A 24,273-nucleotide genomic window follows, 5' to 3' on the forward strand; every position below is an offset into this window, starting at 1 on the left:
CAGATCTCTGTGTGTGCAGCGCCACTCCTGGGTAGGCTGCACTTTTTTCAACTGGGTGGCTCTTCCTACGGGCACACTCCTTGTGCATGCGCTCACCTCAACAGGAGACACCCCTGCGTGGCATGGCACTCCTTGTGCACATCAGCACTGCGCATGGGCCAGCTCACCACACGGGTCAGGAGGCCCTGGGTTTGAACCCTGGACCTCCCATGTAGTAGGCGGACACTCTATCCGTTGAGCTGAATCCGCTTGCCCATTTTGGTATTCTTGACTGGTTTTCTTTCTTGGCTCTTTCTTCCTTGTTCCCCCAACCCCACCCCCTTTTTTTTTTTTTTTTTTTGATATTTCTAAATCTACTTTTCCACTAATACCAACTGAATGGGAACAATCAGCCTCCATATAGGACAGGAGACAGAATTTGGCATCTTAATACTTCTAGCAGTCATGCATGTTGCTGATATACCAGGGAGCCCTCTAGAGAGGGCCTTGGTGTCTCCCTGTGTTATACCGTCAGCTCTCCCCTAGTGCAGGGTTCCTGATACTTGTCTGCAGATTAGCCTTGCAGCAGCCATAGCTATTCAAAACATAGCCAGAACCTGCAGGCATGTCTGCTGGGAAGGAGGTGGGTAGTGAGGATCCTGGGCATTCTTACAGCAGCCCTCAGGGCCTTGCTGTCCTCCATACCTTCTACATCCTGTTCATTCTTTTGCCTGGAAAATAGCTCCTGTATTCTGATAACTTCCCCTCCTCATTATAAATTACTTGAAATAACATGGATTCTGGAGCATTCCTGTACCTCAGGCTTAACATCACCCCCATCCCTCACCTCCCAGTTCACTCCTTCCAGAAGCCTGAAACCCATACACTCAGCCCCGGGAGTACTTAGACTTCGGGAGTTGCATTATCATCAGTTTTACTTGTTAGGTTCTCACTGGGCTGTGGGCTTCTTGGAGGAGGACTTCTAGCTTACTCTTCTGTATAACTATCCTTTTCCTTTCTCACCAGTGTCTAGTCTAGTGGACACACACACAAAAATTGTAGAATGAATGATACCTAGGAATTTCACTTATAGAAGAACTCATTTCCTCAGACCATCTAAAACAATATTAAAAAAACAACAAAACTCATTTTTACTAAAATCATATGATTGGCTCTCACAGTTATACAGTTATTCCTTCCACATCATAACTTTACCCACCACAATTTCATTATATGGCGGTTGGCATAAGAAATTAAATGGAAATTCAGACTACTTCTCTGTTGCGGGGCGGGGGGTGGTGGGTTGGGGACACGTTGTTCCCACAGTGTGGCGAGGTTAACTGTAATTGTGGTGGTAGTAGTTTTTTTGGTTTTTTGGTGGTTTGTGTTTTTTTGCTTTCCTGCCATGAACTTGTATTACTTGAGTAATTATTTAAGTAATACTTAGAAGGTGACATAAACCACCATTATCAGAAACAGTAGCGAGCAGTGCACACAGCTGCTGGGCTGTGGGCAGAGTGTGTTTGGTGACTGTTCTGCTTCCACGGGGGGCTGGCTCCATGCCCAAAGCACAGGTCTTGGCCACTGGGCCGCACCTCCGAAGACACGAGGCTGTCAGACACTAAGCAACAATAGGTACAGGTCATGAGTCTCAGGTTTAAACTCTTTTAGTACCCCAACTGTGGTCACTCAACCCTGGGGTAAAAACCAAAACAGACCTAAACTGGCAATGATTTTTACCACTTTTACTGATATTCTTTTCTTTCTTTGAACATGAATCCATGTGTTTCCATTTCTTTAATGGCCTACAGTGTTTAAGAATAGGTTCAGCCAGTCTCCTAATTGCATACTGTTTTCTTCCAGTCACACCAGAATCCAGAGCAGCAGCAGAGCAGAACAACAGCCCATACCAGCGCCCCAGAGGGAAGCACCTCAGTAATGCAGTTAGCTCAGGTACAGCCTATTTTTGTGTTCAGTATTCTTGCCACACAAAAAAATCAAAATCAAATACAGAACAGTGATCTATAAGAATGTGTATTCATTAGTTAACTCCCTTGTTCTGGAATAGTAACGTAATGGGTTAAGAGCTCAAGAAGATGGTAAAATGGTAAAGACAGAGACAGGCTGTTTTCATCCACCCCTATCGTGAGATTAGCGGGATGGCACACACCAAAGAACTATTCACCTATTTAAATGAAGAGTAAGTGATTTAGAGTGAGATAAAGATTTTAACCACCAACTTCCCTAAAAAAGGGAACAATTTCAATTAATTTTGGAAATGAGATTTGGGAACTATTCTAAGTCAAATATCAAAATGAATTTGGAGTCAGGCAGGTCAGCTGTCATTTCTGTATTTGGATCTATGGAAACCCAAGAGGATCTGAGTGTTACAACAGACCTACCTGCAGACATCTCCTTTCCCCTTGCAGTTTGCTGTTTATCTAAGAATCCTGCAAAACCTATTTTGTGTCTTTTCATCACTGCACTTCCTGCTGCACCTGAACAGCTGGCTCTCACGCCAACAGCTTATGCTGTCCATGTGATTGTGCATGGATCTCAACAGTATTCAAGGATGAATTTCCATTGTTATGCATCTATTAAACTGTGCTAACAGTGGTATAAGAAAGAAAACATAGGTGTTTTCTTCACTGGGCTTACCACTAACTGAAAATAAATGGGCAATCAGAAGATGAAGATCTCCAGGGATAAGAAGACAAGGAATTCTTATTTCTTTTAATAACCCAACAACTACAATAGAAAATTTAAAAGCCTATTTGTCTATCAGTGGGGCAGATTTCATAATGCCCAGTTTGTAGCCCCATATTTGCACTGGGGTTAAGTGGATCAGAGTGTCTAAGGACACTAGAACTGCTGAAGAACAAGGAGCAAGGCAGGCTGTGATGTCCTTATTCAGCAAAGATCAGCTGCTATAAAGGGTGTTCCTTAGCCCAGTTATCTAGATAGTATACAAGAGCTATGTGCAAATGAGAAAAAGCACCTGACTTGGGGCTCAGACGTTACTTTCTCTAACCTTTTCAGCAAGTCTTTCTATGAATATAAAGTGGAAAAACTTTTTGGAAGGCAATTTCACAATACTATCAAACAATGTTTAATCTTAGTACCTCATAATTCTATTTCAACTACACAAACGTACAAGAATGTCACTGTTGTTTATAGTAACAAAAAACTGTAAACAACATAAATGTTCATAAATAGGATATTAAGTGGTTAAATTGTGGTAGACCTAAGATGATATTAAAATGTAATCAGGGAAGTGGATTTGGCCCAGTGGATAGGGCGTCCGTCTACCACATGGGAGGTCCGCAGTTCAAACCCCAGGCCTCCTTGACCTGTGTGGAGCTGGCCCACGCACAGTGCTGATGTGCGCAAGGAGTGCCGTGCCACACAGGGCTGTGCCCCGCGTAGGAGAGCCCCACGCACAAGGAGTGCACCCCATAAGGAGAGCCACCCCACGCAAAAAAGGTGTAGCCTGCCCAGGAATGGCACCGCACACACAGAGAGCTGATGCAGCAAGATGACACAACAAAAGACAGATTCCGGGTGCCACTGACAAGAATACAAAGCGGACATAGAATACACAGCGAATGGACACAAAGCAGACAACTGGAGGGGGGGAGGGGAGAGAAATTAAAAATATATATGTAATCAATAAAAGTGATGTATTCCTTATCTACTGGCATGGAAAGAAATTCACAATATTTAAGTTTTTTAAAAGGAAGCTGCAATACAAAACAGCACGTATGATTCAATTTTTTAACAGGCACATACATACTAAATGAGTTTGGAAGGATACACACTAAGGTGTTACCACTGGCTTTCACTGGTAGGACCATGTGCTGGATGAATGAGGAGCAATTAGAACTCAGATCCTGCTGGTGAAACATACCAGGAGTCAGTCACTATGGAAAACAATTTGGCAGTTTCTTTATAATGTTAAATATGCACCTATCATATGACCCAGCAGTTCCAACTCATAGTATTTACCCAAGTGAAATGAAAATCTATATTGACATAAAAGTCTATACGTCCATGTTTGTAGCAACTTTAGTTGTAATTGTAAAAAGCAAAACAACCCAAATGTCCCTCAGCAGGGGAATGGATAAACAAACTGTGGTATGTCCAACCAATGGATACTCAGTGATTACAAACAAGGAATGAATGACTGATATGCACAGCAATGTGGGTGAGTCTCAGATGCATTTTACTAAGTGATTTAAACAAACGGTGCAAAGCCAGAAAAAGGTATTTGTGAACTGTGTCCCCTGGGTGATCAGTTTGTAACCTCTGTATATTATACTCAGAACTTCTACCTGGTGGACTGCTCACACCTCTTCCTATACTGATGAGATGAGAAAGAATTAAGTCAGTGGATTTCACTCACTGATAGGCTTTTTGTCAATCCACAGAAAACATCAGCACAGTAGTCTTCATTAAAGCAGCATCTCAATTTTGCAAATCATTTTCATCAATACAGTTGAAATATTTTTTAAGGACACAAGTTTATCTCACTTTTCTTATAAATCTAGAAAATGTGTATATAAAGTTTTTATTTTTTTAAAAGATTTATTTTTTATTTATTTCTCCCCCCCTCCCCACTGCCCCAGTTGTGTGCTCTCTGTGTCCATTTGCTGTGTGTCCTGTGTCTCCTTGTATTCTTGTCAGTGGCAATGGGAATCTGTGTCTCATTTTGTTGCGTCATCTTGCTGCATCAGCTCTCCATGTGTGTGGCACCATTCCTGGGCAGGCTGCGCTTTTTTCGCGCTGGGCAGCTCTCCTTACGGAGTGCACTCCTTGCGCGTGGGGCTCCCCTACGCAGGGGTCACCCCTGCATGGCAGGGCACACCTTGCACACATCAGCACTGCGCATGGGCCAGCTCACCACACAGGTCAGGAGGCCCTGGGTTTGAACCCTGGACCTCCTATGTGGTAGGTGGACGCTCTATCACTTGAGCCAAACCCGCTTCCCTAAAGTTTTAAATGTAACAGTTAAACTTAGCATGCAAACCTGTACAGCTAAATCAGCACCTTTAATTGTATGTATGTAAATCGACTTGTTTCTCTCAAACTTTCCTTAAGGCAAAGTTTCTCTGTTGTCATTCAGACTACTGTCCTCACTTGCAGTCTATGTTAACCTGACTCTTGCTGGTGTCCCTGCAGTCTATCCTGGCATCGGAGCAGCTTCCCCTTATCTACAAACAATCTGTGTGGGGTGCTGACGAGCTAGGCCCCTTTCTACGCTTGTGCCTTATGGATCAGAATTTCCCAGCATTTGTGGAAGAAGTGGAAAAGGAACTGAAAAAACTGACAGGAACTTGAAAGTATTAAAAATGCTTCCTCCTCAAATTAGAGAAGATATTAGAATAAAGAGTATTATTCCAAACACCTTTTATTAATGTTTTATTTTTAAAAACAGGTGATTCCACTTTTTTATACATCATTGCACTTCAACAATTACACAAAACACAAGTACATGCATCTACAGTTACTCACTGCATGAGAACCCTGTTAGGTTATAAAATCTACAATCAACCATTAAATCAATGTGGAAAAAAATACAGTGTCAAACCAAAAAAGTATAACTAGTTGCATAGAATACCACCATGCTATTATAACATTTCAAGGTCAATGAAAACAAAATGTAAATTATAAAAGTTTGCCTTAATTGAATGTACAATAGATTCAACACAGTGCAAAAGGATTTAAGAATTTGTATGATTTAACAAAAAAAAATAACCACTTAAAAAGCAATCATACAGTTATACCACAATTCATTATATCCATTCAGTGGACAGTTCCAGCTTCCTACTAAAGTCCTAAATTAAGCCCTTAAATTTAGAGATTTCAGTTTATATTACTCATCTTTCTGTACTAGAACTGCACAATTTCCTCATCTGACAACATACAATAAGGAATGACTATCAGCAGCTTAAAAATGAAACAAGCATTTACTTTATTTTGGATTTCTCCCACCCCCAAAAATATAAATATATATATATATATTTATATACTGTATATATCTGTAGATTTTGCTATACTTTACAAAAAATGTATCACTAGATGGCAGCAGTGCATTTTAGAGTATTTTGCCAATTTAACCATTGCATTAAGTAAAAAATGGCGCATGCATGATCTGATCCTCAGAGGACCTTTCCACTTCTATTTAAATATTTTAACAAAGGAAAAAAAAAAAAAGCAACATTCACAGCACATCAAGCCCAAAACAGTTTACACCTTCTACACTGAAGCATTGTTTAAAATGTGTCTGGCTAGGTCATCCTTACAGGAGAGGCTAAATAAGGCATGCTTTAGACAGTCATTGTGGTGTTGCTCACTTGAAAAGGGGAGAAAAATGTAGTTCTAGAACCAAAGAGGTCCAAGCATAAAATTTAGCAGGTCATGTTGCCACCAGCTTCAGGAACCTAAAGATCTGAAATGAAGAAGTATTTGGAAATTAAAAGGTGATACACACTGCCCCTCAGAACTACATCAAGTGACAAAGCGTTGGTTCAAACAACATGCTCAGGGATGTGGTGTGAAATTCTGATCTCCATGTGCCTCGAGAGACTGCACTGTAGCCGAGTGGCCCCGTGGCTGTTCTGCCCTCAGCAATAAGGACCAATTGGCCTCTGGGAATAATCCACCTAAGAAGGTGACTGCTTAATTTTTAACTATTTTTTAAAGATAACTAAATAGTGGTACAAAGGATTTCAAAACATATTCTATAAATATGTAAAACAATGCAGCTGAAAAATGTTCTTTTCCAGCCATTCAACTGGACAGGCAGAACCCTATTCCATGACTATTCGCTGCTCTGAAATTAACTAAAAAATCTTACAACATAATATCTAATATTGAAGAATTTATCTAAAGGTCAACAGCAGCATATTCATTTGAAAATAATTTTTTAAACTTCTGAAGAAGGCCATACTTACATTATAAGCAGTACTTAATTTGTGTTTCTCTGGCGCAAGTTTTTATCTTTGTGATTGTTGGTAGAGTTGGTTTTCCTTTGGAGGAAAAATTGCATTATAAAATGAGTTAAACTCTAAGTCAGTAACAATTTTTTAAAGTATAACACATGGAAATACAGGGAGTCTTTCACTTACTGCCATCCCCGAAGTAGGAAGAATTTTTACTCCGCAATATAAGTGCATAAAAATATTATGGTAAAGTACCCAAATACCTTCAATTAATAGATCTCTCTGACTCCCAAGGCAGACAACATACAGGTAATTTTCCCTTTGTTTATAAACCATAATTCCAATTCCTATAAAGGTGAGAATAAACCATTTTTTCTCCACCACCGTCGGTTCTCAATTGATGAAAGATAAATTACATACAGACAGTGCTGTGCCCTGTGGCACTTCAATTTGGGCACTGGTTTCTTTCCCACCTCTCACTCTTTAGCTCCCGATATTGGAGATTCTGCCAATCTTGGAGACTCCTCATTCCACCCTTGCAGCTCCATCTCTCTTGGACACTAACAATTGACAGTGGAGCTAGCCACTTAACCCAAGTGGTGGTCCATAGCTTGAAATGAGCTTCAACAAAGCCTAAAGCCTCAGACACTGGTCATTTTGCCACATTATCACTTAAGCATATGGGCTGTGCAAAAATTTAAGCAATCTTTGCATGGTATTCCACTTTGTATTGCTACTAAAAACAAAACTGTACCAAGTGTCTTGGGAATCAAATGATCATCAATCAGGTCAACGTCAAAGAAATCTACACTGCAACATTTCCATTCACTATCTTCTCCCTATAATCGTTTTGATTTAACTGCAAATACAAAATAATTCCATCAGAAACTGTTGAATCTATGTCCCATAAAGTACTTACATTGGCCCAGCTGGTTCATCATCTACACAGGTGTTCAGTATTTTAATAATCCATTGAAAGACAGAAGAAAGGAAAAAATAGTTAAGATTCTGCATAAGGATTAATACAACAGCAAACTGCAAATGGCAAACATGGCTATAGCATTTATTAAAGGCCATTCCGTCTGGAGGTGCAAAACACTCATGGAGTTATTATTTCTAGATTAAAGTTTTTAATGGCAGGTATGTTGTTTTGATGGTTTTAGTTAACACTTTGAATGCTTGTCATGAAAAACTGCAACTGTAGCGGACAGATAGACTACAATACCATTATACTCATCTTGTCCCCAAGTTCCAGTGGTTCACTCTTAAATAGATGAGAAGACAAACCAACATTTCAGTTGTAAAATCCTGCTGTTTGTTTTCTTGTGATGAATGCTCGCAGTTCTGGCTCAATCCTACAATGTAGACGGATGTGTACATTCTGTACGCTTAGCCACACATCCTCACTTGCCCAAAAAGCAAAGTTTTTCTAGATGTTTTGTAATCTTTAGAAGTATCTTTTGTCTACAGAATGAGACTGAGGAAGAGGAAGCCACAAGAGTTCAATCCAACACTGGGTCAGCCACACAGGGCTATACCAGCAATAAGCATAAGCATACCAGAGGATGTTCCAGGACACACCAGGGAGCTGGACAGTGGGGACAGCCCTCTAGAAAAGACTTCAGGTAGAAGGACAGGCTTTCTCTTGTGTCCTGGCCAAACCCAGATGAGCCATGAGAGAGAGAGAGAGATATATATCTTCTTTTTTTTTTTTTAATCAAAAAGCTTCTATTTTCTGAGTTTAAGAAGCCTTCATTGATAGTTTATGATTCTGATTGATAACTTTGTCTTTCCTGTTTCAGTTAAGGGCAACATGGTCCCCTTTAAGCAGGGAAATAAATACATGGATTTTTAAAAAAGAAAAAGAGGAAACAAAAACAAAAAAAGACCCATGAAGGGGAGGGAATAAGTAAGTGCTCTTAGTTTCTTTTTAATACACAAAAGCTGCTTGGCCTAAATGATCCAGAACAGTTTGATTCACTGAAGGTTTACAGAAAAACTCCCAGCAGGATTCCACAAGGGGGCGTGGTGCACATGAAGCAGTTATGGAGATTACAGTCTCAGTGTAGGCATCGGCAGCAGCGCACGTCAGGAGTAATGTCTGTTAGAGGGAGACATTGCTCCACCTGTTCCTCGAGGCAGCACAGAGGCAAAGCCACCGGGCCAGCACACACAGTGACTGGAGCAAAAAGAGTTCAAAATAAAAGAGCTAACCACAAACCAACGACTCGTCAGCCAAAACAATAGGCTAGCGACACACCAGTGTCCGCAGGAGTCCGTTACTAATAACAATGCAGTATCACAACAGGTACAGAGAACAAACTAAGACTTAAGGACACCCAAGACATCTGTATGCTGTGTATGCAGTGGAGATACACAAAGACATATCAGGTACTAAGACATACAAGCCCAGCCTAAATGCTCCCCTCACACCATCCTAATGCTTTCAGCATCCCAGCCAGGCCAGCTCAGTACATGCTAGGAACTAAGCAGTTTGGGGACGTGAAGGAAAAGGCACAGGAGCAAATGGTATTTTTAATGCTCTGGCTGTGTACCCGAAAATACAAAATTCTAATGCAGAGTATCACCAATCTATGGCCAACTTTAGAAGAAAAAGCAGGAGAAATAAGGGAAGGTGGAGTCACGATAGCCAGGCTAACCTCTTCAAAGCATAACGCTACAGGTGCCAACCCAAGCGCTTCACACCACACGCTCTTTTTCTTTCTTTTGGTAGTGGAGTATTCCCTGCTGTCTGATTAGCTACATTATTTTCCAGCCCAACAAGCTGATAACATGCAAAGGGCCGTGGAAGTGTTTAAGCAACAGTGGCTCCAGTGTAGGTGCTGTGGCTGCAAGTGGGAGCGGCTGTTATTCACACCTGTGTCTAAATCTGAAGAGCCCCCTTCATCTCCCCAAATCCATTTCACATTTACAGGCTCCAAAGAACAAAGAAAAAGCCTTGTGTCTCCCTACTCTCCCAGACTGAACCACTCTCTGCAGCATGACTTTCCCTGACATATCAGACAAAAAAAAACAAAAACAAAAACAAAAACAACAAAAAGTGACTTGACCCTTAACAGGGAAATCAGGAGAGAGGGAAAGAACAGAACTACAGAAAAAAAAAAAGTACAAAGATCAAAGGAAATGAGGATTAAACAGCGAACCGAAATCCAAATTAGTTGTGAAAGTGGATGAAGTAAACTTGAAGAAAAGTGTTAACATTATGAACTGTGTGCATCGTATAGACTGAAGCGGAGATTAAACAAACTCCAAAAGCATGCATATCGCTCACTTACCACCATGTTTTAAGGGTATGATGCAATTGAAGGGGGAAAAAAAAGAAGTCATAGTAACCGACAAATATCAACAAACCCCAAACCCTCAGGCCAAAAGACAGCCAGCTTAAACAATGACTGTTTTCTCCACCGGCTAGATGAGAGGAAGAGGACTGGGGGGAGAATGGAGACAAGATGCTTCTGGAATCCACCTTAGCTGAGTGACGGTCCCAGGGGAGCTGGTGCACACACCAATTCATCTGAACGTTCATGCTGCCCAACCAAACGCGCTACAGCCCTCGCTCCCCCACATCTGCCTGGTAATCTAAAAGGGGTGCTCTGCGATGCCTGGTGGGTGACAGATTACCTTATACTTCCAAAAAGAAGGCTTCAAAGTCAAAACAGCCAAGGCTGACTGTCCCATCAAATCTCCTTTTTCACTGCCTTCATCTCCCTGAGGATGGGGTTTTATGGTTTCTGAATCTACTTCAATTTCACCTGCTCTCAGCAGAGGAGCAATAAACCCAGGAGAGAGAAATGGTTACCTCCAGCCTCCTTCTTGTTTGATCCTATGGTATATGCTCCACAGGGTAACTTATTACTGATCCGGCTGCGCCTTGGTTAAGAGCTCCCGAATGTGTGTTTTGGATGTTATCTTAGAAAGTCATCCTTCTTTTCCAAAATTCCTGGCCTGCTGTCAACCTTCCTATGCTACCAAATGTTCTGACCAATAGTTTGGACCTTTAGAACAGCTCTTAATTCTAAAGTGTCTGAAGAGTTTGGATATGTCAGAGCCACTAAAAATGGCCCAATAAAACCTCAAGTGTTTTGGAAAAGCAACTTAAAGGAAGAGTCCCTTTTACTTATTAAAATTCTCCCCCTAACATGAAAGAAAGCGCTTTTCGATGTGAGCACTTCATTTAAATCAGCTCCTATTGTTTTAATTTGATGTCTGTGAGGTCACTGAAATGTTGGAGAGAACTGAAGGCCCCAGCATCTAAGCAGGTTCCCGTCCCACCTTCCGGGAGTTAGGGAGGGGAGACTAACGGCCCACACCAGTGCCTCCCAGGTGTGACCAGCTCAGAGGCCGTCAGCAGGGAACAGAAGGTGTGCTCCAATCACACCGCCAGCTCTGAGGTGGTGGAAGGCTAGAGGGACAGAGCTTGACCTCGTCTTTTTCAAAAATTACCATGTAACATTTTCAGAGAATACAGGCAAATACTGAATAAAATGGAAGCCTGTAAGTGGATCTATGATCCATCTGCTCCTGACAACAGTGAAGGTAAAAAGTAATATGGAGATAATCCACTTAAAAGCTTATTGGGCCCCGAGCCTCAGAGAGGCCGTAAGAGGGGCCTCAAGGAGCGCGTCCGTGTGAGGGCACATGTGTTAAATGGCGTGTGTATACTCCAGTACATAAAGAGACCTCGGCCTTTTTAGTTTTTTCTTTTTTTTTTTTTTTAAAAAGCAGCTAAACCTTCTCAACATTTTCTGAATGAGAAATTTAAAACAATATTTGCTCCTAGTGGGACATGTGAATTCCCTTTACTAGAGGGATAAGAAAAACAGAGATTATACTCAAAATCAGTACAAATTTGCATGTTTTTATATTTTTGTATTGTACACACTTAGTGTTTTTCTAGAAGGGGCTGAGTTACCAAAAACTCAGAGACTACCCAAAATATGAATACTAAGGGAAAAAATTCAGTGTGAAATAAACTATAGTTATATCTTGATAATAAAGAACCTATTTGGCAGAGAAAAAGTGTAACAGGCCTATTTTTTTAAATCCGCATTTTCATAATGGTGTAAATAAGTCGAGACAGATCAGTCAGCTAATGGGTAAAAAATTCATTTGCTCTCAAAGTCCAAATTTCTCAGATATAATGTGCCTCTTCATTCACTCCAAAAAGGAGTGTACACATGTATCTGAATGTAAACTGGGGGGCAGCATGTGAGAAGAAAGCATCTGTGGTGTTTGTTCTTAATATGAACTGCACAGGCACTGAGGGGTAACTGACTAAAGGAGAAGAAAACGCCATAGCATTAGGAAAACCCACTGGAGAACAATAAGCTTTTTTTTTTATTTTAAATGATTACTTTCAGAAGAGAAGAAAAATATGAGAAGAGAGCAGGGAGGAGCTACAGAGAAAGTAAGAAAGACAAAGGAGAAACTATGGGATGGAAATACTGGAACAAGGGCAGGGCTGTGGAGATGAAGAATGGAGCCTGCACCACACTGGCTGTCAGGAAGGCAATGAGAGAAGGCAAACACTGCAGTAATTCCTGCATCCCATATTTTTCACCCCAGTGCAACAAAAACAACAAAAAAGTAAAAGCTGTTTACATTACAGGATTCTCCCAAGAGACTAGAGCAAGGAGTTTTTACTTTGCACTTACCCTGTTGTCACCTCTTTTACGTAGGATTCATTCACTGTCTATAATAATTTAGCTTAAAAGAGGTATTCTGCCTCCAGGAAGCTGTTCAGAAGATTTGCTGGCCACAGGTGTCTCCTACAGAAAACTGGTCCCCATTGGAGTTACAGTAGCCAAGAAGCTCTTCAAAAAAAAATAGGTATCTGCTTCCCAGGGCAGGGGTCTGCACATGTCAAATGGAACCAATACTAATGATTCCTCAAATCTAAGCAGGAAGTCTTCCATACAGACATGGATAAGCAACCTGGCAGGCTAAGTGGCTTCCTACAAGGAAGGATGGAACCTCTGAGGGTAACGTGCCTCTCTCCCGTGAGACTGGCAGCCAGCCTTGTCTTAAACCATAAAATCAGATTTTGAAGCCCATCTTTGCCTTTATCCAACCTGACTTTTTGCTTTTCAGCCTTTCTAAAGGGCAGGCTTGGGAAGGCAATATTTGGCAAAGCAAAAAGCCTTCTGAGGAGATGAAAAGGCCCTTTTCAGGAATGAGATGTAACTGTTCCCAGAGCAAAAGCCGAAAACAACGCAAGTCAGGCAACACTCTCCCTCAACTCTCTGGTCTAAATATAGGTGCACATTGCCTTGGGAGTCCTAAAATGTAGAAGGAAAAAAGAAACATCTAGAGAAAAAATACACAAAAACCTCAGGAAAGCCATTTCATTTCATAGAACGGCAATGTTGTGGACCCAGGAGAAGGAAAATAAAAATCCTGGGACACTCCTATGTTGCAGAAAAACTAGACCACCTATTTCAAGTGCTTCCAGCTGACGTCCATCCACCCCATTCCTCCACCTCAGTTCACTACTGACTGTACATCTGGAGGGGGACCTGCCGGGTCTTCCCACATGAATCATTAATTTCAGCAAAAACAACCTCTTCACCACCCCACTATCACACTCACTCTGCTTAGCCCAGGCAGAGATCTGGGAGCTGAGGAAAGCAAAGGAAAGGACAGGGGCTAGTGCCTCCAGCAAGTCTAAAGCCACTGGCAGGCCTCTGGGCAACACTCAGATTTCTGAGGGAGTACCAGACCTCGCTTAGGATTCTCCACTGGCATATGACTGAAGGCAGGGTGATGTGTAAGACCTGCCGGGCAGGGTGGAGGTGCTGCATCCTGTGGTTTCAGCTACAAGAACACAGACAGCTCTGTGGAGGGGGGAGCACAGGGCCGCAAGTGCCCAACACAGGCCCCGGGGGGGGTCACGCCTCACCTGGCAACTCCACCACCTAAGGTCAGCTTCCCTGGCTCAGGAGCACACCATGTGGGTGCACACCCTTCTACTCCGTTCGCCAGGGCAGGCGAGTGGTGGTCATGGTTGGCTGGCTAATTTGTGGTGGAGGTGGAGGTAGAGGTGGGGGTGAAGGAGTGAAGGAGGATGGGAGGGCCACCAGTTAGGAGCATGCGGCACTACTGCTACAAGTCTCCATCAGTTGCTCCCCTGATTAGAAATGGAATATCCACAACAGAAAAATACAAATTTTCCCCAGGGTTTTTCTGACTCTAGGCATGTCCAATCATCTGAGATTTCAGCTCTTGTTCTTTCCAATGCTTCACAAGTCATTGTGGTTCCACTGCTCCTATCCACTGCTTCTCTGACCCAAGCCTGGCTGGGGAGACTGCCCTGAGCAGGCACTCCAGTTGCTGCCACCTAGCTACCTCTGTTTTAAACTAGGTGAGTGGATACATCAGACTCTCTCCACCATTCTTGTCTGTGAGACACAGACAGAAAACCCACATGGCATGTGCCTGCTTCGCCAAGAGCCTCAAAAACCTATGGAAGGGACCAACCAAGGGAGTCAAAGGCTGGCTTGTTCCTACGGCAGTGGGCCAGGGCCATTGCCTACAGGGGCTATTCCAGGCAACCATGTGACAACCCGTTATATACCTTAATCTGCCTGAAAGGCCAGGTGGCCTGCGATCTTGGGGTGGCTTCTAGGCTTGACTTGGATTCTCCTCAAGCTCAATCTGCCTGATGATCTGTATTGAAGGAGGACAGAGCTGAACAAAGAGGCTGAGAGCTGCCTATTCCCCACAGGGGGCCTGAGGGGCAGGTGGGACTGGGGTTTGGAGAACACCCAAACTGAGGGAGACAGCCAATTATCTCTCTAGGTGGCTAAGGCAAAAAATAAATAAATAAAAATGGAAAAATCTTGGGGGTGGGGAGGGAGGAACGGGTATAAGAGTTTTCCTTCTCTCGTTTCGGGGTTAAAGCCCATCATTATTACAGTCCTCTTTAAGTGCCTGGAAACCACCCTGAGGAACCAGCCCCAACACTAGAGCCATCGTGCGGGGATGCTCTTACCGTCAGGAACCTCATCTGGCCTCTTCCTCTTCTCGTACACAACAATGATCACCACGAGGATGATGATTTCAGCTAGAATTCCCAAGAAAGGCCAGAGTGGGGCCAGGTGGCTCCGCACCCTGAGGATGGTGACTTCGGAGTCAGAGCCAATGGAGTTGGTAGCGTTGCACTCGTACTCGCCAGGGTCTTCTGTGATCTGGAGGTTCACGATGCTCAACTCGGTGTAATTTTCCTTGTTGATGATGAAGAAGCGGCCAGAGGTATTGACAATCTCCTGCTCAGGGGCAGAAAAGAGGAGAATACACAAAAGTCAGAGTAGGTGAACTAGGACACAAGAGAGGGAGCTGCTGTCCTGCATTCTTACCAGGACAGCAGTAGGGAACAGTGCCTAAGACTGACCACCTTTGTCCAAGGAACTTAGCGCAATTCATTAATGACAGTCCTTCAACATCAGCATCAACGACAAATTAGCAAGCCTCTGACAGAGCCAGAGTAAAAGCCTCCCCTGCCGTTTGGTCCTCTGGACTTCTCCAACTTCCATGGAGTGATAAGTCCTACTTCTTGTAGACCTGGAGAAGACCAACTAAATCTAGTAAATGCCACAGTAAACACCAGGGAATAAACCAGGGCAGGAGCATCGGGGTGGGGGGTGACCACCGTGGCCAGGCATGCCTGATGCCCCCAGGTCACTCTGAGGTCTTCAGAGCCAGCATGTCTACTTCAGGCATGTTGAGTTCTGGAAGTCTCCTTCAACTTCCTCTAGAAACATTGCAAAGACTTGCTCCTAGTCAGAGAGGGGAAAATCCATAACTTCCCTTTCCTTTCAGAATTGCAGGGTTAAAGGAAAGGTTATTCATCAACAAATATTTACTAATGTACACTAATGTTTTATATTCTACTAAGGGGAAGGTGAGAAAGGGAGATGGTACAAAAATGAATAAGGAGCTTGCTCTCAGGAGGAAACCAGACCTATGAGATGATCATTACAAGAACCTGTTAAAGAAGCCCCTGACAGAGTTATGGGACATACCACTGAGGGGCACCAAGTGGGGACCACTGCCAGAAGAGCTGGGGAAGCTTCAGAAAAGAGCTAATATTTGAACTAGACGGTGGAGGAGCTAATCAAGCAAGACAAGAGAGAGAAGTCTGTGTGAAAGCTCAGAGGTATGAGAACACGACCAGGAGTTTGGATGGAGCTAGGACATGCATGCTGCACTGGCCTCATGGGATACTGACAGGGGGAACAATTGATTAGCATGTCTTCACCTTACAACAAATAAAGCATAGTCACAGAAAGAAGAAAGGGAATGATAATCTGCACTCCCTGCCCCCCCCCAAAAGATGTCTAGGTTCTAGTTTCTACTTTAAGACTTGGAAAGCTGCCAGCCTTTGTAAGGGTACCAGAGTGGCACTGGTAGCCCTGAATTGGTTTTTTCATTTGTTTTGCTTGTTGTTTGTTTTTTTGTTTTGTTTTTAGGAGGCACCAGGAACAGAACCCGAGTCCTCCCATGTGGGAAGCAGGCACTCAACTCCTTGAGCCACATCTTCTCCCCCAATGTTTTTAATCCCTACTCTACCCCACTCAATAATTTATTGCTTTTCACTTACAGTTAGAGGTGATGAGTGTCACCTTTGGTCAGTCTTCAATGGGCATATTTTTGAATAGTATCACAAACTTTGCTGACAAAGCTTCTTCTGTCAGCAAGAAACTTTCACCTTTCTAACCAATGCATAATAAGATGCTGTGTGGGACTTGTTGCTCTAAAGTACGTGACTAAGGAGAGAGATATCAAAACTACCCCATATTCTAAAAGAGGCTTATGGCAGGCAGACAGTTCTCCCAGGGCTAATTGAAAAGGAGCCCCATCAGGTTATCTTACCCCAATCATCACCTAAACCAGTCTATAAGAGAGAACCCAGGGCTCTAAGTGAAAGGAAGATGTTATAGACTCTGCGTTGCATCCTACTACTATCCTGCAGCCTAGTAGAAGAGGCAGTAAGAATATAACTCAAAGACCCAGGGTGCCAAGAAGAAAGGAAGACCAGCATCTCTTTGAGTGGATATTTGCTTATGGAGGAGACTGGCTGATGTACCCTGTGCCTCTCTACCTCAGAATAGGGCTATCTGGACATAAAAAGGCCGAGAGTCTACACCCCCCACCATCTGGAGAGCCATAATGTTCCAATTTCCTCCACTTAAGAAGGCCACCTTCTGGGTGAGAGGACCCCAGCAGTGAAAGGGCCTAAAAATAGATCTGTGGCTAGAGCTAAGCAGGGATCAAAGATGCTGACTCATAGTGGACCTCTCACATCTGAGAACTGTCCCCCTAAAGAACTTATCCAAGCTCCCATAAGACCAGCCTTTGGGGCCATAAGGGGCCGGCCAATTGAGGCCACAGAACAGCAACAACCAAGAATGACCACAGAGAGTCAGATAAGTGATATTTGCCTCCCCTCCCTCCTCCCCCCACCCACCCGCCCACCCCCGCAGAAGAAAAAAGGGATCCGGAAGACACGGAGAGGATAATCCCTGCCCCCCACCTTGCAGGTCCCCAGGCTAGGTGAGAGAGGACAAGAGAAAAGACTGGAATTTTGAACTGGGTTAGACTACACTTTTTAACAACAAAGGGTTCCAAAAAAAACCACTATGGGATCTGCCCAGAAAAGGAAGTTAGAGTACAGCTGAAATTAGTGTCTGGAAACACTGAAAGCACTTCCTCTCAGCACTTGACCAAGTTTATGCTGTTCAACAAACTGGTTTTCAAAAGCAACAACCTAAGAATAGCTTTTTACTTCCCTCTTTATCCTCTAAAGTTTTCCAAATGATACATCACTTGAAAGTAAGGGGAAGTGGGGAAGTAACAGTGTTTGATTTTAAAAGTTTTTCAAAATAAATCAGGTTGCGGAGCAGGTGTAGCTCAAGTGGTTGAGTACCTGCTTCCCACAAATGAGGTCCCAGGTTTGATCCCCAGTATCTCCTAAAAGCAAAACTAACAGAAAAACCAAATCTCATTGGGGAACAGGCGTAGCTCAGTGGTTGAGTGCCTGCTTCCCATGTACGAGGTCCTGGGTTCAGTCCCCAGTACCTCTTAAAAAAAATCAAGTAATTAGTTTGCAGGCATGAGAACAATAAGAGAGATGAAAATATCCTCTGAGGAACCACAAACTGCTCTGGCAAAAGCTCAAGGGCCCTTTTTCCCAGTGACCAGTGTAGAAAAATGGGCATTTCTGCACCAGCACCTAGGAAGACTTAAGTGCCTTGCTGAACTGCCAGTGGCTGCCCTGCAAGTCCTCAAATCAGTCTCATCTCTCCATTGCTCGCCCTGCCCTCCCCATTAATGGGTTTCTGAAATCTAGCCAGCATCACTGACGTTGGCATCACCATGGCATTTTATTACTGAGAGGTCATGGAGTGAAAAGAACATGGAATTGAAAAAACACTGAATCTGACCCTTGGTTTTGCCACTAATTTACCTTGGTTAATATGCCACCTTTCTGTGTTTAATCTTCCCCTCTATAAAGTGAAAACGTTGCTCACTTTACAGAGGTGCCTTCTGATCTGAAGATGGACAAGGAATGAGGACGCCTGAGTGTTGGGCATAACAAAGCCTAGGGAGAGGAGTAATTTCAATACAAAACCACCTCTGATGGAAAAGGAGAAGGGCCAAATACAAGCACTACATCAGAAAATACAAAGTCACTACATCAGAAAATACGAAGTCTAAGGCTCATTCTCCAAGCACCAGCAAGAATCACCCCAGACCGGAACAGCTGTCCTCTTTGGCCTCCTCTGGAAGAGACACTGTCAGATTCCTAGTGTCGAAGGCTGGCCCTGGGCCTCATCCGGTTGCACCAGTTACGAATCAGGTTTAATATGTTCCACAAATACACAAACATTCGGCCTTGGTGTCTTGTCTTCTCAGAGCACAAGTAATATTAAAACCACTTCAAAAACAATTACTTTCTTTAGGATAAATGAACTAGAATGATTCATGACAAACGAGTCGTGGCTGTAAACAGGGCAACCTACACCATGCACACGGTAAACTGGCAGCAACTGGTCAGTCGTCCAGACCTCCCCAGGAGAAACGCAGCCACGACGAGAGCTCAGGCATAGAGAAGCAGGGCCGCCTCCTACTCACCAGGAGCATACCGTTCTCCTTCTTGTGCCACATCCATTCTGGGTGGGGGTAGCCAACTGACTTGCAGTACATCATGGCATCCTGCCCTTCGTTCTTGTTCTCACTCCGTTTATGGCCAGTGATGTCAGGAGCGGCTGGGAGAAAGAGTGTTGACCAGTTACCATGGGAGCCTGCTCTGAGCAGGGATACAAAGACCCCGCCTCCTGGCTCAGAGCCCTGCTTCAAATGCAGCCAGTCTTTAGGTCCACCCTCCTACTCAGCGTGGATGAAGAGCACTTCAGGTCGGCAAGGGGCAATGGGGCCAACCCCAGCTCCCACTCCCCACCCAATCAAAGGAGCTCCAGCAGACACCAGGGTTACTACTGGATGAGGTTCTACTACTAAGGTACATGGCTCTCCGACCTGCTGGAAAAAGGCAAGGGCCCAAATGCCCTACAGTAAACCCTCCTTTGAAGAATATGCAAACAGAAAATTAACATCTCTTCTACCAGTCAAGCTTTTTTCTTATAACACCTCACTAACTGATTATGGATATTGTCAAATATCACACATTCTCTTAAGGCAGGGGTTCTTAATCAGGGGTCCATGAGCTTGAATGGAAATTCATAAAAACATTCTTGTGGGGACATGTTGGTGCAAGTATGATATATTTATTAAATAATACACAGTATAGTGTGGACTTACCAAGGGGTCATGGTTTTCACCTGACTGGCAAAGGGGTCTGTGGAACAAAAAGGTTAAGAACCCCTGCCTTAAGGAAATGAGAGATCGCTGCGCTCAAACACCTAAAATCAAGTCCTATTGCAAGTTACGGAAAAACAATGAATGCTGAGAGAGGCTAAGAGATGTCACCCAAAGAGAATCACTGGCAAAGGTTCTCCAGGAAAGAAGGAATCCAGCAAGCTGGTCTTCACACGGGAGAAAGAAGAAATGAGCAGGAAATTAAACCAGTGTCCCCAGAGACTTTTCCTTGATCTGATTGGCACACCTGAATAGCAACAATCTCAATTATCCCAATCTTAGGAAATTTCTAGACCTGCTAGAGGTTTCCCTGCTTTAAGGGATCACTTAGGAAGAAAGAAACAGCACCAGTGGTCTAAAAATTGTGTCAGTTTCAAAGATCCAAGAAGTCTAGGATGGGGCTAATCTCTGAACTTAGCCTTCTATTATCTTAACTATATTTTCTATCAATAACTCACCAGTTATAGTAATTTGAAATCAATAAAAGTCACTGGAGGTCAGATGATACTTTGTCGGCCAAAGTGGTAAAGAGAATCAGTAGGCCTGGTCCAAATTCCAGTCTGCTGGTTTTTTATTTGTGCTTTAGTTTTAGTGTCACTATAAATAAAGTTAATTCTTGCCCTCTGCCCACTCCCAGGGTTCCTGCATAGATACATAAGGTGTAAAAACATTCACCTTGAGGCTGTAAAAGCCTGTGTAATTGTGTATCACGGGCTCATCCTCAGTGTTCCCTCTGGTTGGCTTTTCTGGGCTTAAAACAGATCAAAGGCCCTGCTGGCTTCCCACCTGGATGGGAACGGAATGGGCAAGACCCCAAACTATCACGACAATCAGCCCCTGCCAAACAGGCCCCCTTAGCACCTTTCAGTGTGAGGTGTTTTCTAGACAAGGTGTTATGAAGGAAATGTTTTTTCCAGGCAAAATTCCTCGCTATGGGTAAGTAAAAGTGGGTCAGGCTGGCTCAGTCTTGTTTTCCACAAGCCAAACTTCCCCCCAGTCACTTGGTTTACTTCTGTCCTACTGTTCTCCCTGGTCACTGTTCCTCAGAACTTCCCTCAATCAATAAGTATTAATGACCATCTCAAGCACTCCAAGGAGCAGACTCCTTGGCCATACTAAGCAGAACACTGTCATGGAGGGGCGGAGGGACACAACAAGCAGAAAAGGCAAGGCTCGTTGCCTCTAGCTGTGTGTCCCTCATATGAGAAACATTTGGTTAGCACCCACTACATGCCAGTCAAACAGAGTCGTCAGGGAAGGCTTTCTGATGAGGACTTCAGCACAGTCATGAAGAAAAGGTCATTTAGAACTTGCAGGAAGAACATTCCAGGCAGATGGAAAGGCAGAGTACTTGAGGCTGATGGATAATGAACAGCAAGGGGGAGTCTGGCTGGGGAAACAGTCAGCAAGGGGAAACGGGAAGAGATGAAGTCACAGAGACTGGGGGCCCAGAAAGCACAGGACTCGGTAAGCCGCTATACGGGTCTGGCATTTGTGCTGAGTCAGGTGAATACTGAACAGAGGAATGAAACTATTCGCATGTTTTGACAGGCTGCTTCTAGCTGCTCTGTGAACAGTGATCATGGAGAGACAACAGTGGACTCCAGGAGGCCCATTAGAGAGCTATCCAGGAAAGAGATACGGGGGTCTGAACCAGGGGGGGCACAGTGGAAACGGCTGTGATTCCAAAGGTTGACTTAATACATTGCTGATGGACTAGATATGGGATGTAGGAGAAAAAGCAGTCAAGGAAGACTCCAGGGTTTTTAGCCTAAGTAACTCCATGAATGGAGTTGCAAGTTACTAAGATACAAAAGATCTATTTTATTTGTGGTTGAAGCAGAGGAGTGGTAAAAACTAGGAATTCAGGTTCAGGACATGGAAGTTTGAGGTACATATTTAAGAATCAAGTGAAGGTATCAAACAACTAGTTGAATATCAAGTCTGGAGTTCAGAGGAGCCATGTAGGGTGGAGACAGAAATTTCAGAGTCTTCAGCATACATGTGGTATATTTTTCTGTTTTCATTCTTCTTTGCCCCAAAGAGAACATCCACTAGGGCCCAGTTATTTGACCAATTCCAACCATATTGTGAAGGCAGCTTTTGTTTTGGGGACTTATCCTCAAGACTACCTGCTAGGACCACCTAAAAGGCTAAACATTGAGTTAGGATAGAGCACCGCAGTTTCTAAAACATCACTACTCTGAATGGACCCAGACTTAGAAGCCAGACCCTGGGAGAGGCAGGGCTGGTCTTCACTCCCACCTTGCCACTGAGGAGTAGCATGCCACATCCCCCTGACATCATCCACTTTGGCATTTTGTTGGCCATGCTTACATGCTATGAGCCTAGAGGCAAACGTCTTCAGTTGTGCTTTCTCCTCATCTTAGCGAAGAATACCAAATGAAGCTGAGGAATATGCCCTCTACGTGATGTACTAAAAGATTAATGCCCTGATTATTTCACTTTGGCAGGTGGGCGAGGTAGATCACTCTACCCGCACAGGTAGTGATGATAACAGCCACCACTTTAACCTTTGGGTTTTCTCACTTTCTTCTATCCTTTATAGTGGCTGCTCAAACAGAAAGCCTATTCCTGCCCCCCAACTGCTGGTCAGGGCAGAAGACCCACAGCAAGGAAGGTAACCTTCCTTGCTCACTCAGCACATGGCAGCAGTAGACAGAGGCGAGGCCCGAGGGCTTGGCATCCACGTGCAGTGGTCTCTAAACTGTACACAAATCCTTTGATACTCCTCCCTCCCTTCAAGAGGCTGGACCTAGGAGGCCTGCCCCTGAGTGTGGGCTGGACTTAGATTCCTTTCTAGTGAAGAAAATAAAGCCGAAGTAAAAATGTCCAACTTTGGAGATTAGTTCACAAAAAGCACTATGGCTTTCTCCCTGCTCTCTCTCTCTTGGATCAATCACTCTGGAAGAGGTCAGCTGCCATGCTGGGAGGACAGACAAACAACCCGCGGAGAGGCCCACGTAGCAAGGAACTGAGGCCTGCTGCCAGTGTCCGTGTGAGTTCACCATCTTGAAGGGTTCTCCAGCCCCAGGGAAGCCTTCGAGGACTGCGGCCCCAGCCAAGAGCTTGACTGAAATCCCAAGAGCCCCAGTGCCAGAACATCCCGCAAAAATAAGCTTCCCCATAATTACTGACCCACAGAAACCATGAGGAAAAAAGAGTTTGTTGTTTAAAGCCACCAAGTTTGGAGTAGTTTATTATACAGCAATAAATTTTTTAAAAAATATACTATCCAATGAGCTAGACATTACCCCATTTTTACAGATGGAAAAACCCCTCTTTGGAAAAGTTGTTTAACATCTAAAATTACACTGCTAGTAAATGGAAAAGCTGGAATCCAAATTCAGGACAGTCTGACTCAGAGACTGTGCTTCTTTCACTTCACCAAACTGGGATAAAGAAATCAAATTAAAACAGGACCACAGGGGGAGCAAATGTAGTTCAATGATTGAGTGCCTCCCTCCCAAAAACGAGGTCCTGGGTCCAATCCCTGTACCTCCTAAAAGAATTAAATTAAAATTTAAAAATAAAAAATAAAAAACAGGATCACAAAAATATATTCAACATGTGTTCCTGGAAACTACAGAGCAAACTGCCCGAATGTCATCTTCGCTTGTGTATGTACCAGGATTGATTTTCTTGTCAAAATTTATTCCAAATAACATAAGATAAAGAAAATAGCTTTGCACTTGAAGTCAGATAAACTGTGGGTCTATCAAGTCTCTCTCACTCACCAACTGAGTAACCTAAGGTAGGCCATTTTAAAGCCTTTTTAAGTCTCAGTTTTCACTTTTGTAAAATGGGAACAATATCCACATAGTTCACAGAGGTGCCGTGAGGATTAAATGGCCTCTCTATACCAATCTAGCACATGATTGTGCTCAGGGTCAACAACATTTTAAGTGAGCCATATTCAGGGAATGCAAAGGCTAAGGCTTATACTCAGGCATTATTAGAACTTAGGCAGTTGTAAGACATTGAAGAGATGATGATGATTATGTGCCCTTCTCATGTTGCTGATATAAGCAAGAGTTGTTCGTGACTCTAGTAGGGTTAATCTGGTCAGATATCAACAAATTATACTGATTAATGGCCTCTTTAATGCCTCACCCCATATGGGCTTCCATTTAATAAGTGACTGCTTAACCAGGTCCTGTTGGTGGGAAAGCAGGTCTGAAGAGCACCAAATCTTCATTATGTGAAGGAGACATAAATACTCCTTACTTTCCTTTTTACCCTCTTGAGGGGCACAGACCAGCAAGAGTAAGGGATAGAAGTATCAAAGTAACAAAGAGACACTTAGAAGAGAGATCACTGACCCACATGGGAATAAAGTCTCTGTCCTTGTTAGCTGCAGATTCTAATCACATTTGTTAGTGAATATCCTCCCAGTAGCCTAATAAATGCCAACGCAGGGGTTCCTAAGGAGTCCTAG

At 43.5% G+C, this 24,273-nt stretch overlaps 2 protein-coding genes across 2 annotated transcripts in view; one reads left to right on the plus strand and one right to left on the minus strand.

Annotated features, from left to right (window-relative positions):
* Nucleotides 1–5,466, plus strand: part of REC114 (REC114 meiotic recombination protein) — a 209,297-nt gene extending 203,831 nt beyond the window's left edge. Inside the window, exons 5-6 of the mRNA XM_004476641.3 lie at nt 1,843–1,932; nt 5,158–5,466. Coding sequence (XP_004476698.1) covers nt 1,843–1,932; nt 5,158–5,316 — 249 coding nt within the window. The 3' untranslated portion in view covers nt 5,317–5,466. The remainder of the gene's footprint in view (nt 1–1,842; nt 1,933–5,157) is intronic.
* The window catches only part of NPTN (neuroplastin), a 63,145-nt gene continuing 44,240 nt past the window's right edge, over nt 5,369–24,273 (minus strand). Inside the window, exons 5-9 of the mRNA XM_004476600.5 lie at nt 19,074–19,207; nt 14,932–15,205; nt 7,840–7,861; nt 6,933–7,007; nt 5,369–6,427 (exon numbers count right to left, since the gene is read on the minus strand). Of these exons, the coding sequence (XP_004476657.1) occupies nt 6,947–7,007; nt 7,840–7,861; nt 14,932–15,205; nt 19,074–19,207 (491 nt within the window). The 3' untranslated portion in view covers nt 5,369–6,427; nt 6,933–6,946. The remainder of the gene's footprint in view (nt 6,428–6,932; nt 7,008–7,839; nt 7,862–14,931; nt 15,206–19,073; nt 19,208–24,273) is intronic.

Source organism: Dasypus novemcinctus, chromosome 3 (assembly GCF_030445035.2).
Source record: "Dasypus novemcinctus isolate mDasNov1 chromosome 3, mDasNov1.1.hap2, whole genome shotgun sequence".
In the NCBI taxonomy this organism is placed as follows: Eukaryota; Metazoa; Chordata; class Mammalia; order Cingulata; family Dasypodidae; genus Dasypus; species Dasypus novemcinctus.